The sequence below is a fragment of the Cinclus cinclus genome, chromosome 10, assembly GCF_963662255.1.
Source record: "Cinclus cinclus chromosome 10, bCinCin1.1, whole genome shotgun sequence".
NCBI classification, from domain to species: domain Eukaryota; kingdom Metazoa; phylum Chordata; class Aves; order Passeriformes; family Cinclidae; genus Cinclus; species Cinclus cinclus.
The window spans coordinates 17678428-17696333 of NC_085055.1; the positions used below are offsets into that span (position 1 = coordinate 17678428).

Here is a 17906-nt window from a genome sequence, read left to right on the forward strand (position 1 = left end):
TCTGAACATCTGACATCTAAACATTTATTTCAGAATAAATTTGATTATGACAAGTCATTTGCCAATCTACTGCCAAAAACAAGGTCTCAGATCTCTACAGGGATCTGACAACCTGGAGGTTCTTGCTTCTATAATATTTTTTCTTAGAATTTTAATACTGAGTTTTTCTTTAGGTACACTGCTCTACAGTTTCTGAATGTGAGGTTTTATGTTATTTCCTGTCTTTGGTGTGTCCATTTGCTGAATAAATACAAATTACAGTGTTAAACTTCTAATTAATACAGTTTCTTCTATCATATCACTGTCACACTGCTGTCAATGTTTAGATGTATCAGGTTAAAACTGCAGTTTTGCTTAATTTCAGACATCTGAGAAGGACATTATAAGTAAAGAAAAAGGTGAAGAAAAGGCAAAGGGTGCGTCTGACGTCGTTCTCTATAAAATTGATGTCCCTGCCAACCGCTATGATCTGCTTTGCCTGGAAGGGTTGGTCCGAGGACTGCAGGTCTTTAAGGAAAGGTAGGGCAGAGTTGTGAGATTTCTGTGTTGTTTGTTATTTGTTGAAATGTGGGTCCACTTCTGGTCAGTAAATAGAACTTCCTACTTGCTTGGATTTTGAGTATGGTTACGTGTGTAGATCAGATTCATCAGATGTTCCTCTGGAAAGGATCATAACTTAAACATAACTTGCATAACTTAAAAAAGATTAGACTAGAATGTTATTGCATTTTGTATCTGTTCTAAAAAGTTTTCAGTTGCTGTTCCATTTGAGACTTATCCTCTGTAAAGGATAAGTCCTGCAGAGAAACTTCTTTGTGATCCTTTGTAATAAATACCAAAACAAATAATTTATTTCCCTTTTCTGCAACAACTCTACCTTGCTAAGTTTATCCTTTCTAGTTCAGTAATCTGTTTACCATCTCATAAAAAACAAGTTTTGCAGTTAGCTAATTACATGCCAAGAAATGTTATCAATAAGGTTTTCTACAATGTAATTGCTGCTACATTTCTAGAGTTTGCTGCATTTCAGCTACAGACTTACTTCTGTTTTTGTTTTAGGATAAATCTCCCTAGGTTTGAAAAGATAATACCAGCTGAGGGTAAAGGTCAGAGGCTGATTATCACTGAACAGGTAAAAGTGTTTACTGCACCTTTGTAAATGTATTGAGAGTTGCTGAAACAGCAAGATCCATATCAGTATGATTTTGTAAGAGCAGTGAGACTGGAAATCTTATTTGCAGAACAAGAGCTAAAGAGATGTAAATATATCTCTACTTGTTGGGGTCTATTCTTAGGAATGAGGAGGGGGAGGAACAACAGACAAATAGTTTTACGTGAGCCTAGTAGCAGATCAAATCAAATCAAAGTTTTAGATGGAGCTCAAATCAAAGTTTCAGGTGCTCTCTTGAAATGTGCACGCTGCTGTTGCAAATTGCAGACTGCCCAGATCCGGCCTCACGCTGTAGCTGCCGTCCTCCGAAATCTAACCTTCACCAAGGACCGGTACGACAGCTTCATCGACCTCCAAGAGAAACTGCACCAAAATATTTGCAGGTTAGTACTTAAATTTAAAATAGTATATAGTGTCTGTGTGTATGATTTTATCACATGCTAAGACTGCACATCTTTATTATAGCAGAGAGGCGTTGTGGTTATGCCAAGGAAAATCTTCTGTTCCTTTGCATTTCTTTACTTGTTGTTTTCTGCTGCCAGTATTGTTCAAGAGAAATAGCTGTTACAGTTCATTTCAACAGTTGAGACCAAAGTGTGTAGCAACATTCCATTTGGATTTGCCTTGACAACTGTGCTGTTATTTATAATAATATTTATTAAAATGTTATTCATTAAGTAATTTCTGGGCTTCTCAAAATTATGCTGCTTTTTCAGCAAGCTCTGTGAATGCATAGAAGTACAGAGCATCATACTCTAAAAATCTCCAAGTATTACTAGTAAAAACATTATTTTGCCTTCTTTATTTCTAGGAAAAGAGCATTAGTAGCAATAGGCACCCATGACTTGGACACCATCACTGGTCCATTTACTTTTACAGCCAAAGCACCTTCTGAAATTAAATTTAAGCCCTTGAGTCAATCCCAGGAGTACACAGCCTCACAAATTATGGATCTGTATAGGGTAAGTGGAATTTTTCAGACTTGTTGCTCTAAATGAGGAAGATTAATTTCTAAGGCTAAATATTTCTCATATCCTTGTTATTCAAAGTTGTTCTTACAAATAAAACACAGTTATCTTCTGGAGCTTAACAGCCAGTGAACATATTCTGAACATATTCTGCTTATCATGGTAATATTTTATTGTCTCAAAGATACATTGTGGTATTTTAGGGCTAAGAGCAGCTCTTAGAATGGGTTTGGTAGAAAACTTCTGATTTATCCACATGAAGATTGCTTTTCATTATGCTCTTAATAATACTGTAAAAGGCTTATGTATTTATATACACATAAATATTTGGTGTACAAGGGTAGGAAAAATTTTGAGTAGATATGACCAGATTTTTTAACATTACCTTCATCTGTCCAGTTTACTTGGGGAAGATGTTGGGTTATTTACCCAAATGCATATTAGGCAAGCATAGCTGTATAAAAAGCTCAAGTTAAGTCTGGCACTGCTCGTGGCTCAGCATCCTGATGAAACTGGGCAAATGCTAGGAAAGATCCTATCAAGTCTGATTTCACAATGTTTATGTGGGCCAGTTCCAATGTGAGCCTTTGAAAATAACACTATTTATCACTGTCATTAAAGTATACAGCTCTGCTGGAATACACATACTGGCCATAGAGACAAATCCTCAAGTATCTCTGACTGAAGAGTAAGAGAGCTCAGAAACAAGAGACACAAGAAGGAAATTAGGGTTTTTGTACAGCATATACTTATGTCATTAGAATAAATGTAAATTTTGATTCAAAGTTAGGTATAAATGTGTCAATATCCAGCAAATTATAACTAAAAGTATTGCAGTGCTAATTTTTATCACTTTTAAGAAATGTTCCTATACACTAAGGATATTTGGCAGTTTATCTGATGTGGTGAACAAGGGTATCATTTGGACAGCATGGCCTACACGTGTTTGAGAGAATCCTTAAATAAACTTCAGCGCTTCTGAAGAAAACCAAAAATCCATTTCTCTCATTTCAAGCTTTTCATGCTGCTGGGAGCAAACATCCTTTGCTAAGTGAAGTACCTAACTCTAACCCAATCCTTCCCACCTTCAAAATTCCCCTTAATCACTCCCCAAAGGATTGTGGCTCTATGGAAGATCACCTGTGAGCTGAAGTGAAACTCAGCCTGTGCTTTGTTTCTCCAGACTGACAGCCACCTTCGGCATTATTTGCACCTGATTGAAAACAAGCCACGATATCCTGTCATTTATGACAGCAATGGGGTTGTTCTGTCCATGCCACCAATCATCAATGGTAAGATTAATTTGTGATTGCTTTGTACTGCTCCTTTGTGTGTGAATTGGTGTCTGACAGAAGCACTGATGTGTCGTAGGGATTATGATGTTTTCTTAAAATTGTTTCACTTACAGTTTTGTAAAGTCTTCTTTCCTACTTCCAGTTTAAAGGTAGTCAGATTTTTTGCTCCCTCCCTATTGCTGCCAGTGTTCCCTTTTCTCATCTTCATCAGAAGGCTGTAAAAATCCTACTGCAAACATCTGCATTGAGCTTCTCATACTCTTCCCCGGCTCAATAAAGTTCCTTGTGACAGGAACTTTCCTTAGGAAAGCATTTTCTTTAGCTTTCCTTTCCTTTTCTTTTTGTAAGAAATTATTTTGTAAACTGGTAACTGTAACTGATAACTGCAACTTTGTACTCCATTTTATGAGGTCACAGCTGGGAGCTTATCAGTAATGGCAACTAGTTTTTATGGATCCAATTGCTGTCACACTAAGTGATTTCAGCAGGCTTTAATTGCTTAAAAAGAATAAATTGGTCTTGACTTTTTTTTTGCATTGTTTCTAAACATGGGTTTCCTCTGAATGCAAAAGAAACCATGGGTGATTTTGAGAACCAGGTTTATTGAAGCCATATAATGCCGTGACAAGAATTACTCCTCAAAGAAAGATAATTTATTATACCTATATACTGAAATATAGGTCAAGAATCAGTAAATTTGCCTGCACTGATCAATAAATCTGCAGAGATAATCTCTTTGGATGTATGCTTCCTAATGGACCTTATCCAGCTAACCCAAATCTTCTTAAAAGGCAGCTCAAACTCCCTGGCAGAGACTGGTAATAGTAACTGTTCTGAATCCATGGTGGTGTTAACCACTGTGCCTGATCCTTCTTTGTTAGGCTCATTCCAGCTTGGGGGTGTTCCATGTGTAAGTAATGCATCTAGTTTATATTTTATCAGTTAAAAAGGTTGAGCTAAATTCAACATCTGCCACTGCTTTCGACAAAAGTATCTAAGAGAGGCTTTCAGGTCAGAGGTGCCTTTTAAACAGATAATGCAATGTAAACATCTGTATTGGTTATTTGGATTATCTACAAGCACTGAAGGCTTGTATTTACTTTGAAGTAAGTCCAGAGATGCTGAATACATTCCATTTGCAAAAAGAGACAGCACAGCTGTAAGGGAGTACAAGATCCCTCAGTCCTAAGATCTCTGGTGCACCTAACTTCCAGTTTGGTTGTGATCTAATTTCTCAGATAGCTTCTCTGTTTTAGTTTCCTAAGACAGGGTCAAACAAAGGAAGCAGAAATTGTCATATACATACAGATGCTTTCTTTGGCTCTGATGGGGTGCATCTGCATTAATGAATGCTGCAAGGAATGGCAAGAAGGACAAAGAGGCTGGATTTGGCATGATCCCACACAGTTCTAGGACTGTGTTTGCCCATTCCTGCATGATTCCCAGTCATGGAATTCCCTCCAGGTGTGCACTGCTCATCTGTATGTACTTAACAGGCAGAATGAGATCTCTGTACAGCTGCTCCAGATTGCTTGTGGCATACTAACAGACCCCACTTTTTAGGGAGCCAGCTACTGGGGCCTTCACATCCAGTTTGCAAAAGAGACACTTCAGGTGCTTCTTCCAGACAAGAAAAATTTTGAGTGCAGCAGGGATGTGCTTAGGTGCACACATCATAACTCCCAGTACAGACAAAGCAAATTCATGCCTAGAAAGGACCCATACTAGGACCTAAAACACTACTGTAGAGCAACTTACAGGGTAGCAGCAGATGGTGTCAGGAGACCACAGAATGACTATTGATAGTCATTAGTCTACATCACTTTTGAAAGACCATTTCAGTCGTTCTGCCCAAGGAAATGACACACATCACACACATGATGCAAATGTGAGACTAAACCCAGGGAAGATGGGATGCTGTGGCAGTGCAGAGCCCTTTGCTAACAGCAGATGGCCACTGTTCTGTTAGCTGGCTTTTCCAGCTGAGTGTCAGGATACCTGTAGATCCCTGTGTATTGACATGTAAAGCATAACCCAGTCAGTGTGTCTGATCTGCCTTTTATTTGATTCATAAATTCAAAAATAAAAAGAGCTGCTATTCTGCCAACAGCTGTGAATGTTGATGCAGTAGATAGTGGCTTTTTTAAGTTGTGGAAGATGACAATGATCTTTATGACACAAAATGAATCAGTATCAGTGCTATTGCAATAGAATTAATATTTCTTAACATGTTTTTGTTTTCACATGTTTTAGGAGATCATACAAAAATAAGCCTAAACACCAGAAATGTGTTTATTGAATGTACAGGCACAGATATTACAAAGGTAAATTAATCTTTCCTTGTTTTGATATGCTTTAATATAATTGTTTTCCCTTTGGATAATAGAGCTCAAATAGAAGGACCTACAGCAACAAGACATTTACTTTATGGAGCCAGCCTTCCAATACAAGAGTTGTAGGACTGTGGACTTCCCTGGAAACAGTTTCAGGCTTGCTCTATAGACAGCACTGTGTTTTCACTGAATTTTGATTTTACTGTATCTTTATGTTGACACTAAGTGTTCAGCTTGTATGAGAAAATAATTCAAGTAAATTAGAGACTGTTTGTTCGTTTTGAGCACTTTTTCTAAATCTGAAAGGCTTAGAAAAGAGTAAAATTTACTAAGAGTTCCTGTTTTGGCAGAATACTCTTTGTGTAGATTCATTTTGTCTCCCACTGAAAATTTGGGCTGTGGGAAGAAAGACAAGGATTTTTCTACTTAGTTATCTTTATCAAGCAGGGAAGCCATGCAAATAATTGCTAAATTCAAGTCTTTCCATATGCAAATTCTGTAACTCAAAGCTGAAGCATGAAAGCTGAGGAGTTATAATTGCCTGTTCTTGAATATAGGCTGTGCATTCATTGATAGTTTCCCTAAAATGTGTAACTCGATGCTTAAGAGCAAAACTGCTTTTAACTTACCCTACTACAAAATGGTATGTTAACAACACAAATAAATTTGCATGCTGGGGAGTGGCTTCTGAGCAAACTAATAAATAACTATTTCTTGCTACTGCTTGTCTTGATAATAAAAATAAATATAGTGTTGTTCTGTTTACACGAAGGAAATTACACTGTCAGGCATCAAAAAACCCCTTTGTGGATTGAGAAGTTCATCTGAATCTCATTATTACATTCCATTATACTCATCTCTTAAAATATTAATTGTAAAACAAAAAAAAAATTGCAAACGAGGTTATTTGTTAATGTGTTGATAAACAATGCAGTCCTTCAGCCTCTCCATTCTCACTCGAACTTCAGTAAAATGACTAATTACACAGAAGGTTAGGAAGACCCAGCTTCAAATGGTAATAAAAACCCTATTTTTCTAAAGAACAGAGTTTAGAAAAGGTATACAAAGGCTTCAGAACCTTGAAAACCAAAGATCTTCAAGCTTTTGCACAAATGTCTGCAGCAAAAAGAAAATATTTTTTAAAATTCAGTCTGTTGTTCTAGACTACTAGGAAATTAAAATAGAATGAAGAGGGTGTAAGATGAGATATTTTCCATTTTCTGTTAAGATATTTTGTCTACTTAAACACAAGCAGATGACAGATTTCAGTATGATTATTATGTTTGTTTTGTAGGCAAAAATTGTTCTTGATATTATAGTCACGATGTTCAGTGAATACTGTGAGAAGCCATTCACGTGAGTATAAATCTTCAGGCAGAGAGACATTACATTTGGGCCATGTGTTAAAAACAGTTTTACTTACATTTTTCTGTCTCTCTCAGTGTCGAAGCAGTAGAAGTGGTTTACCCCAATGGGAAGACCCACCTCTATCCGGTAAGCACAGCATTGGGGTATCTCTGTGTCCTTAGGGAGAGGCTTTTATTTACACCAAGTCTGGTAAGAGTGACATTGTTTTCTTTTTCTGCAGTGGCAGCATGTGCTGGTCCTGAGGTGTAGTGTAAAACCCCAGCTTGGCACTTTCTCTGTATTAGTGAATCAGAACCTCCTCTAACCCCGTGAAAAATAGCTCCAGCTTCTCCTTGTCTAGGAAAGTCATGCTGAAGCTCCACTGAATTATGTTGAGGTTAAAAATACACTATTATAATTTAGAGTGCCTGTGATAGGAACTGTTTCAGAACAAATCAAAGGTCATCATCTGTGTCTAAAGCTTTTAAACCTACATGTTCCAAATCAGGAAAAATGAATGCAGTAAGAGATCCTTAAGCCTATGGACAACTGAAATCAGCCTCAGCATAATGTACTTATCAGATCTGGAAGTTTTAATGCCCTTCAGTTGAAATAAATTTGTAACACTGCATTTCTTAGTCTTTCACTTTACAGACACCAACTATGTAAAGGTCTAAAAGGCAGAATGCTGACTTCAGTTCAGAGCCCCAGACAGACCTCTTTGCAGTAATGGAGTCTTACATTTTTATTCTCTTAATAAGTATAAAGAAAGCAATTCCTCCTGTTTCCTGAAAGTAACTGAAGACAGATCTGCTTGAGTTCATAAAATCAGATATACCAAGAGAGTACAAACTGCTTAGAGGGAAAGAAACTTAGTTTTGCTGAGAGGTTTTCTAGCGTCATTTTAGCTTTTTCTTTCCACAGTGTCAGTTTTAATCACCAGAGGCATGATGTAGAATTGAAAATATATCCAACCAGACAGAAATTTCTGCAGTAACCAAAGCAGCTTCCCTAAAGTAGAGAAAAAAAATTCCCGAGTCTCAGATGCTATGGTTTGTAAGGATCTGTATATAATGAAGTTTAGAAACACGTGATATACATAAATACATACAAAATAACTTTCTTAACTACAATGCACACTTGCTAAGTAAAATAGTGATAGGTGTTTGTATGCCAATAAAGAAATAGAAAATTTTCCTTCCTTTTCCTCCTAAAAGTCATTTGATCTGTACAAGACCATGAGATCTCATGCATGACCATTCTGTGCTTTAGGGCTTTGACTTAGGATGAACTGCTCACCAGAAACTTTCAGTGACTCTGTTACTTGCATATATCAGAAATTATCGGAAGTTTCAATAACAGGGATTTCATGCTGCATTCACCTTTCCAGCTTAATCAAGAACAGCTTTTGCATCACATACTAGAGTCTATTTTCAACAATCCTGTTAACTTTAGAATGCTAAATATAGCCTAATATTCCACATTTGTGTTCTGTGGGTGTCATTTTAGTATGGCAATTAGAAGCTAGATTACTGAGATTGAATCCTCTTAGAAATGACAGGCACTGTATATGCTGAAAATCTTTGTCTTTCTTTTTAGGAGCTGGCTTATCGAACAGAGAAGGTGAAAGCTGAATACATTAACAAGAAAGTAGGAATCAGGTGTGTTACTGCAAATGAAAACAGTTTTTATTAACCATGACAAAGGTACTACAAGACATTGATAAGTGCATCGTTTTAAAAATGTTTAGACTGTGGGTTTTTTTTAATTTATCAAAACTTCAGGGGTAATCTTGGGTAATAAGACTGACTCTCTAACAGAGTCCCCTGCTTTCAGAGAAAGTGAATAATTCTTTATGGCTTCACACAACTGTTACCAAGTGAAGGAAAATGACCATCTCCTGAGTGAGAATCTGAGCTGGTTCTCTTTGACTGCTAAATCTGTGTACAGTCCATAAAACACTTGCAGATTCTTCAGGATATGAGGCAATGCAGAACAAACATTGCTTTACAAAGCCCGTCAGTACAGTGCAAAATCCATAAATTACCACTCTCTTGTTTTGTTTCAGTGAAACTCCATCAAGCCTGGCAAAGCTGCTGACCAGGATGTGTTTGAAGTCACACGTCACAGGGAATGGGAACCATCTAGAGATTGAAATCCCTCCTACCAGAGCAGACATTATCCATGCCTGTGATATCGTAGAAGATGCAGCAATAGCTTATGGTTATAACAACATTCAGATGGTGATTCCGAAAACGTACACCATAGCTAATCAAGTAAGATTGCCCCTTCAAATGAATGCTCTGTTGTCAGTAAATGACTGCTGCATGCCAGAAGGGCTTTGGGGAAAACAGAACCTAGGAATTAAATATTTTGACATGCTTTGCCTTGAGAAGTATTTACCATGGATGGGATACAAAACAGATGCCCTACTGATTTGAATAAGTCTAAGACCAGTGGTTGCTGGTACTTGAAAAAAGACAGGGTTTAAGCAGGGAGCCCGTATTAAATCTCTAATTGGGAGATTCATTTCCTCAGGCAAACCTAAAGGCAGCTGGCTAATGCTTTCAAAAATTTTAAGCACACAAGCACAGTCCCTCCCTAGTGAATTCATCATCATGTAACAGGCAGAATCACCTCGGGAAAGAATAGCAAAATGCTTTTAGATGGAAGCTGAAAACTGTTCTGTTTCATTTTAGCTCCCCCTCAATAAGCTCACAGAACTTCTGAGACTGGACTTGGCAGCTGCTGGATTCACTGAAGCACTCACTTTTGCTCTGGTATATTAGACTGATTTCATATTTTTCTTAATTGAATGTTTGAACAGTGATGCAATCAAAACTGCAGAGGGTGGTCTGAGGATATGTTGTTGTATCAATGTACCAGTATTATCCAGTACAGTTTTGGCAACTGATTGTTTACAAGGGCTTTGGAATCACAGTATAATTTTTGTAGGTCAGAGAAATTAAATGAGTCATTGTTAATGTGGTATGTAGTTCTAAGTATAGAGAGGGAAATAGCTGCTGAAGGACTGGTTTTAGTTTAACTTTATAAGCAGAAATTGTAAAACAGCAAACCTCTCTCAAGACTTTGGTCACCAGATGTAAATTCATTATCATTCAATAATCTTGAAAACCAACATGAAAATTTAGTGCTTTCTGGTGAGTATTCCTACAGTGTATTGAGATTTACCCGTTTCTATATTTTTCTTTAATATTGTCACCTGTCCATGGTTCCTTGCATTGGATAATTCAGTCTGCAAAGAACTTATTTTAAGAATACCCATAAAAAAGTTCCAATGCACAGACATGAAGGGGACATCCTTTGTAAATCTCACCACAGGTGGGGTTTTGAATACAGATAACAGATAGATTTATAGTATATAGGTTACAAATATAGATAAAAATACAGAATTGTTATCACTGGTTTTAGGTGTTATTTGTTACTGCCATGCCAATAGTCTGGCCAAGAATTAGGACTCTATAGCAGCAAGTGCCACTCTGGTACTGATGGCATAATTTGTACTCTGGAAATTATACAGCAGGATTGTTGTGCTAAAATGGAATATACAGTAGGAAACAACATCTTTGTCATGACCACTTGCTCATACCCCTTAGTTGTGAACTGGATCAGAGAACCCAATCTACTATTAAAAAAACCAAACAAGTTAAATATGCTCCCATGCCATCCCAATGTATATGGTAATTGTCCATATTTAGAGACTGGCACAGGCAGCTGTTGAAAATATACTATACATTTTACAAAATCCTTTCTATTGCAAGATCTGCTCAAAGCCTTTGCCTGAATGTCCAGTTTGTGCACATTTTGGCATATGGGGAGCTACCATCACATATTCTGTTAAAATCTCTGTGGAATTTCTCAGCTTCTTCCTGAACCTAAAACTAGATGGCCAGAGGTACATACAAATCCTTGAAAGTACACAACCTCTTAAGAAAGAGAGTGGTCTGCTCACAGATTATTTTTTACTAATTTACTCAAGTATTTTTAGTTGCAGCATTTCAGGCTCCTAAAACACTTTTGGCAGTTAAAAAGTTTAGGTATTGCAACCAGATTTGGTAATTTGAATAGACTGAATAAAATTTTAACGCCTTCAGATTTCACAGAGCTTCAAAAGCAAAATTTGGTCTCATTCTGAAAAAATATTCCAGTTTTAATATTTGGTTATTAACTCATTTAAGTAACCAGGACAATAGTAGTGTTACCTCCTGCAGTGCTAATATCTGACAGAGGTCAGGCCTGTGATTACTGCCATGTTGAGGAAACAGTACATATAGTCAAGCTTTTAAAGTTTTTCTTTATTCATTAACATTATTAGCCAAAATTAATATTTCCTAATTCATTATTTAGTTTTGAGTGCTGCACTCTTGCTTAGTTATTTGAGCACATAGTTAGTTTTTTTCAGCACCAAATAGGTGTAATGTGTCTGGAACATCTAATATATTACATTTCTACAACTGAGAAGCTTTATGAACTGCAACAGCAGAATTTTGGAAGGTCATGCAGTGTGTCATGGTATCACATTTCATATTTGTATTTCTGCTGTGGCAGGATGAAACTCACAGTCTGCTATGTCCCCAACACTTCATTAAAACACCAGTGTGAGGCTTATGACTTTGATAATTTTAATATAATTTATGCTACAACATTCTGTACCCCAGTTATATGACAAACAGTGCTTATGTATTTGTGCACTCAGTCTGTTTCTTGGTTAGAGCCCCAAATTACACTTGTACACTCTAATGTTGCCTTCTCTGAGGAGCTCCAGTTTAGCCAGAATGCATTTAGTTAAATCACAATAACATGCTGTAGTTTAGATAGACATCTGAAAACTGTTTAACACAGTTCTCCTCCTAAGTTCAGCATTCCTTGTGTTATTTGGGATTTTTAAAATGATTATTCAATAATCCACCTTTTCAGATGGTATCATCTGCTCATTTTTCTCACAGTTGGTCTATCAGCACACTTTGTGAGGGCTGCCAGTGCAAAGGGAACACTTCTGGGAGCCTGCAGTACACAACTAAATCTTCAATTACATGCCTAGTCTGCTACTGGTTTCTTTATTACTCTAATAAAGCTGTAAATTCTGGAAATCTGAAGTGTGGCTCTTAGGAGTAGCATCTATTGCAGTATGTGCATAGACATTGGCTGAGCCTGATAAAGTGAATACATATTGTTTTACTGACCAGCTTAAAAATAAACCTTTAGAGTACAGGCTTTAAAAACACCTCAACCCCAAAAACTTAACAAACTAAAAGAATCTTATGGAGCTCTGAAAATTGTAGGCTTGGCCATATGAGCTGTTTTTCATAGACAGTTCTGTACTTCATGTAAGTGTCCCTCAAGGGATTGTTTTACTTTGTGTGAAAACACAGATACCAGTCCCTCTACAGGTGCTATTTTCAGAATAAAATACTTTACCCACTGCAAATCAGGGTGGAGAATCTGAGCCTGTTTTTAAAATAAATGACAACAATCCGTGACAAAAGCCTAAATAAATACTTGCCTCTTACAGCTTTATTTTATTTAGTAACTCACACTTGTAAATAAACCAGTTTGCCTACTTAGTCTTAAGACTAGGCCTTAATTTGTATTATGAGTGTTATGTGTGAGAGGATATATTGTGGGGCAGTGCTGCAATTCCATTGTTCATTCTTCATATTAAATTTCATCATTGGCTTACTGTCTATTTTAACTACCTGACCTTTGATAGTTTTTTGTCTCATTTGCAGTGTTCTCAAGAAGATATTGCAGATAAACTTGGCACAGACATCTCTGCAACAAACGCGGTGCTCATAGCAAACCCCAAAACAGCAGAATTTCAGGTGACATCATTTACATTTTGAAAGCAATATTGTCATGGATTCTATATTTAGAAAAGAAGAGATAGAAACCTACAGGAAATAAAATTTATAACCTATAAGCTACATTTCCTGCATTAAAGAGCTTGTGTATACTTACGTGCTGAACGTGTCATCTTCTGTTACTCCTCTGAGAAATCTCTCTTCCAGTGTGAAATATAATCAGCTTTTCAAGAAAGCTAAGTACTATGCTCTGTGTGGCAGAATGTGGCAAAACTGAGCAGTCTTATTGCAGAAAATCCCAGCTGGTTGATCAGCTCCCTCATCTAGAAAACCTATTCTACATAGAAGGAACTATTAGACCTGGCAATCTCTAAACTTACTGAGCTTTGGGTAGTAAACATTTGGGTTGGTTTTTTTAAAATATTGATCATTATTACTCTTGTTTTGTTTGTTTTTTTTTTTTTTAATTCTGTGTTGCTCTTGAAGTATTTTAATACTCCTTTCTAGGTCATTTGATCTTAGCTAGAGCAGAATGTGAGAGCTCAAGTAAGGTATTCTCAACAATTCTGAAAATACTAAAGAGTGTACCCATAGGTTTTATATTTCTTTTCAAGAATGTTGTTTTTTTTTAAGATGTTTTCTTCAGTTTACAAGGAACTTAAATTTAGAGGCTCCTGCCTTTTTTTTCTTTCTAGCCTAAGAAATGCAAAGGCAAACTCACTTTAGAAAGGTTTTGAAAAGTTTCAGGAGTCTGTGAGGTATTAATATTTTGTGGGTTTTTTTCTCCTTAAGATATTCAGTACATCAGTTTTCTCTAAGTTTCTGAAATACCTTCCTAGATCTTATCTCTAATACTGATGAGTCTTCTGCTGCTCTGAGATTCAAGAATAGAACTTTTGCACACCTTTTGTTTGGTACTACAAATAAGCAGTCAGGCAAGACACTGTTGGAACCTGTTTAGACCATTACCACCTATTCCTTTCTATCATTTAGCATGGTGATTACAGTGAGCAATATAGAATGTACCCCAACAAACAATAAAATGTGAACAAAATGAGAAAACATGGCAGCTCCTCTTCTGGCCAGATACAATTTCAGACTCCTGTTCTTGCAATTCTGCAGGCCTTTGCAGTAGCAGTGCTGCTAAGCAGGGTTATTATTGGATAGATAATTCCTTATGGCAAAATAAGCTTCAATCTTTTAAAATCTGTAGGCCTCCCTGAAAACTGGGAAGGATTACACTTTGTGATACACTATAAACTTTCAGCTTTAGATGGTAATTGGGATGAGATTCTCAGGATGACTCTCCCCATCCCCTGTCATCTGCCAGCAAGGGAATGGCAGGATGATGCCAGGGTCCATCCTGCACTGAGTGTGCAGCTGGAATTCCTCATTGGTTAAGAAAAATAGGATAAATAGACAGAAATGCTGCATGAACAAGCATGAGAAGTAACTGTGGCTGAGCACATGGTGATTTTTAACCTGCAGTCAAGGAGCAGAGTCACTGCCAACCCTCTTATATTAGCCTTACTCAATCAGACTCTTCTAGTTTGACAAATAAAAAAGGTGCAGTTCAAAGGAAATATTTGAATGGAGAACACAGAAGTGTTACTGTTCTTATAGGTACATTCACAGGTATGATTGTCTCTTGCTTGGCTCTTTGAGCACATTTTCTGTAGGTTTCCATGTGTCCATGACTGAATATTCCATAGCATTTTCCTATAGTATAAAGATAACATTTTAGATAACACTTGGTATTTCCAAAACTGCACTTAGACTTTGCCTTTGGTATAAATGAGAGTAAATTTATGGGACTTTTTTTCACTTTCTGTATTATTTTTCTACCCTGTGCTGCAACTCAGCCACCTGTGAAATGGTACCAGTTCTTAAGTTCACATATAAACTCTGAGAAAATGCAATATACAGAACATGGAAAGAATGTGTATTTCCGAGTTTAATAATTCTAAATCAAAGTTGCTTAAACATAAGAGATAAGTGCAGTATTTGCACTTGACTACTTTTGAATTCTTGTTACTAATGGACAAAACAAAAACAAAAACAAAAAAAAAAAAAAAAAACCAAGGTATTTTGGAAGGTATTTGACTTGTAGCATCTCTGTTTGTCCTGCAGGTGGCACGTACAACCCTCCTTCCTGGGCTGCTGAAAACTATTGCTGCCAACAGGAAGATGCCCTTGCCTCTCAAACTCTTTGAGATTTCTGACATTGTAGTAAAAGATCCTAATACAGGTAAGAAGAGAAGGTTCCTCAGATCTTTGATAATGGAAATACATTTACATACCAAATGGTAATAGTAAGTAAATCTGCATTTCCTTTAAAATAGACATTTCCATAATAATAGTCATTCCATACTACAATGGGATTTTATACTAATGTGCACAGCACAAGATTTAAGTGCTTGGTTTACAGGCTGGATTTTAGAATGGCTGGCAGCATTGTTCATTTTAATGTTCTCTCAGAAGTGCAAGGAGATACACTGCAACTATTTTTAGGCATCTAAATATTCCTTAAAATCTGTCACAGATACTGAAAAACTGCAGAGATAAACACATGACAATTTTGCACCAATAAATAATCTACTCTAAACTGCTGGTGTTGATGTACCTATTTTTGTGCTCTTAATCTAGTGCACTTCTGTATTCTTACCAGGGATGTATCTTATGACAGAAACTACCTGCTGGTAGAGTTTGCAAGTGGCACAAACCCTGAAAAGCAGAAATACCAAAGGTATGCTGCTGTTACAGTTCTAGAGCCTGTTTAGACCACTGCAATCTCAGTGATGTGCAGGGCTGCACCAGCTGGAAAGCAAAATGTCTTGAGCCTTGGAAAAGCAGATTTTATTCACAGGCAGATTCTATCCCAGAGAGCAGTTACTCAGAGGAAGATTTTGGTCTCAAACATAAATCCCTTTTCCATCATCTTTAAACAGGATTGCTTGTATTTGTTCTCCCAAATTATTTTCTGGGAAGCTGATAACCAATATGAAGAATAAGATTGGTAGCAGAGATAGAGGGTAGAGAATGGAGCAAGTCTGTGTAAAAAACTGTATCCATAAATAAAAAGCTCCACAGTATAAAATTTTCTCTCATTAATAAAAATATTATCCTTATCTTTCCACTTCATCCAGCTATTCTAAGAAAGTGTGGCTGCCTTGGAATTGTTCTGTAGCCTTAATTGTTGTACATGAAACAGACAAAGCAACTGGTTCACTTGCCAAAAGCTTCAGTGAAATCCTTCCTGTGTTTTGGGGCCTCTTTGCTGGGATTTCACTGTATATGATCAAAATTTCAAATTATCTTTATCTGGAAAAATATATTGCAGTAAAATTAACTGTAAAAATGGATTTTTAATGTTAAAAATTTGCCTAAATTTTACTGATTCATATCTTTCTCTACACTATACTGAGAGAAAAGGAATGTCCAAGCTACAGCTTTTGGGAGGTGTTGAATGGAGTTTTGACTCAGTAAGGAGGCTGACATTACTTTAAATTCAGTGGTAGCAATTGTTCTGTTATTTCATTATCTGGTTTCAGATTTTAGTGGTTGTGTTTAGAGTATCTGGGATCTGCAAAACAAAGGCTTATATAAGGCCTAAACAAAATGGCAAGTAAATTGCTTTGGTGATGAATTTAATTGGTAGATTACCTTTTTTCCTTTTTGAAGGAAAAAAAAAAAGAGCCTTGCCAAGCAAAACAAGCAGTTTTAGCAATGTAGGCTCTTTTTTATTAAATACAGACAGTTTGGTGGTGCAGCTCATTCCTTGTTGGGCATGCAGTTAGCTAGAATGCAAAAAACGTGGGACAGATGGCAGAATAGCATCAGCATTTTCAGAACCAAGGGAGTAGGGCTGTTTATCTTGGACTAAGGAGCACATTTACTCTGGCTTTATAAAATGTGTGAGTTAAATTGTTACTTTTTATTATTTCATGTTTGTCAAGTGCAGCCCTTGAAAGCTTTCATTGATGTGGATGTCTGCTTAACAGTTTTATAAAGAATGATTTTGTGGTTTACTTAATTTTGATGGAAATCATTGCTACAGACAAAGACTTCTGAGGCAGCAGTTTTGTGCTGTCTGCTCTTAGGCAGCCCTCTCATGGACTGAGCCCTTACAGACTGAAAAATACCTGAAATGGGTTTTAATGCTGTGTTTAGAATCACTGCTGTCTTCCCCAGATTGACTTCCAAAATGAAACTTGCCTAATAAACAGTTTGGTGGGGGGGAGTGTGGAGAAAGGCAACTGCAAGTATTGAAAAATGTAGGGTTGTCCTCTCACATATGGAATAAGATTTCCTGCACAAGGCTTATGTCATCAGACTGACTTAATTGAATTTTATTATTTCATGATTTTGGCATGCAGAATTTCCAATTAATAATTTCAAAAGTATGGGTCAAAAGAGCACTGACATTAAGTGTATTTGAAATGGCATCTTGCAGTCATCCATGTGTGAATGAACTCTTTTAAACATGCTGGGTTTTAATAAAGTACCTTTTGGCACAGAGGTTGTGCTTACCAAGGTGAACTGAACATGCTCTTCTTCAGACTTCTCTGACAGAAAGTTTTGATATATTAAATTAGCAAAATGTGTGGCAGATTTAATATAATTAAATAAACCAAATCTGAGCAAAAATGTTCTTTTGTCCAGGCAGAAAGAAATGTGCTGATTCTGAATATGTTGCACAGCATTTGTATGGGTAATTTGTAGCACTAGGTAATCACTTCTGTAGGATAGTTAAACTAGTTTAGGGTATAAATCAGCACCTTTATCACCAGGCCTAAGAGTGAATACCCTTTCTCTCACCATAGCAAAAGAAATTAATCCATTAGAAAATCACCTCTGACCAGTGATCTTGGAGAGTCTGGCAAGCTTATGGTAGCACACATTTAGGACAATTTACATCATCTGTGAATACAGCTGCTGCCACCTTTTGAAGCATATTTGCAACTGTCTGA

At 36.8% G+C, this 17906-nt stretch overlaps 1 protein-coding gene across 1 annotated transcript in view; it reads left to right on the plus strand.

Annotated features, from left to right (window-relative positions):
• The window catches only part of FARSB (phenylalanyl-tRNA synthetase subunit beta), a 37069-nt gene that overhangs the window by 1603 nt on the left and 17560 nt on the right, over nt 1-17906 (plus strand). The window contains exons 3-15 of the mRNA XM_062499169.1: nt 365-519; nt 1060-1132; nt 1439-1554; nt 1983-2133; nt 3323-3431; nt 5688-5758; nt 7062-7123; nt 7210-7261; nt 8714-8775; nt 9183-9390; nt 9814-9894; nt 12865-12957; nt 15067-15184. Of these exons, the coding sequence (XP_062355153.1) occupies nt 365-519; nt 1060-1132; nt 1439-1554; nt 1983-2133; nt 3323-3431; nt 5688-5758; nt 7062-7123; nt 7210-7261; nt 8714-8775; nt 9183-9390; nt 9814-9894; nt 12865-12957; nt 15067-15184 (1351 nt within the window). The remainder of the gene's footprint in view (nt 1-364; nt 520-1059; nt 1133-1438; nt 1555-1982; nt 2134-3322; nt 3432-5687; nt 5759-7061; nt 7124-7209; nt 7262-8713; nt 8776-9182; nt 9391-9813; nt 9895-12864; nt 12958-15066; nt 15185-17906) is intronic.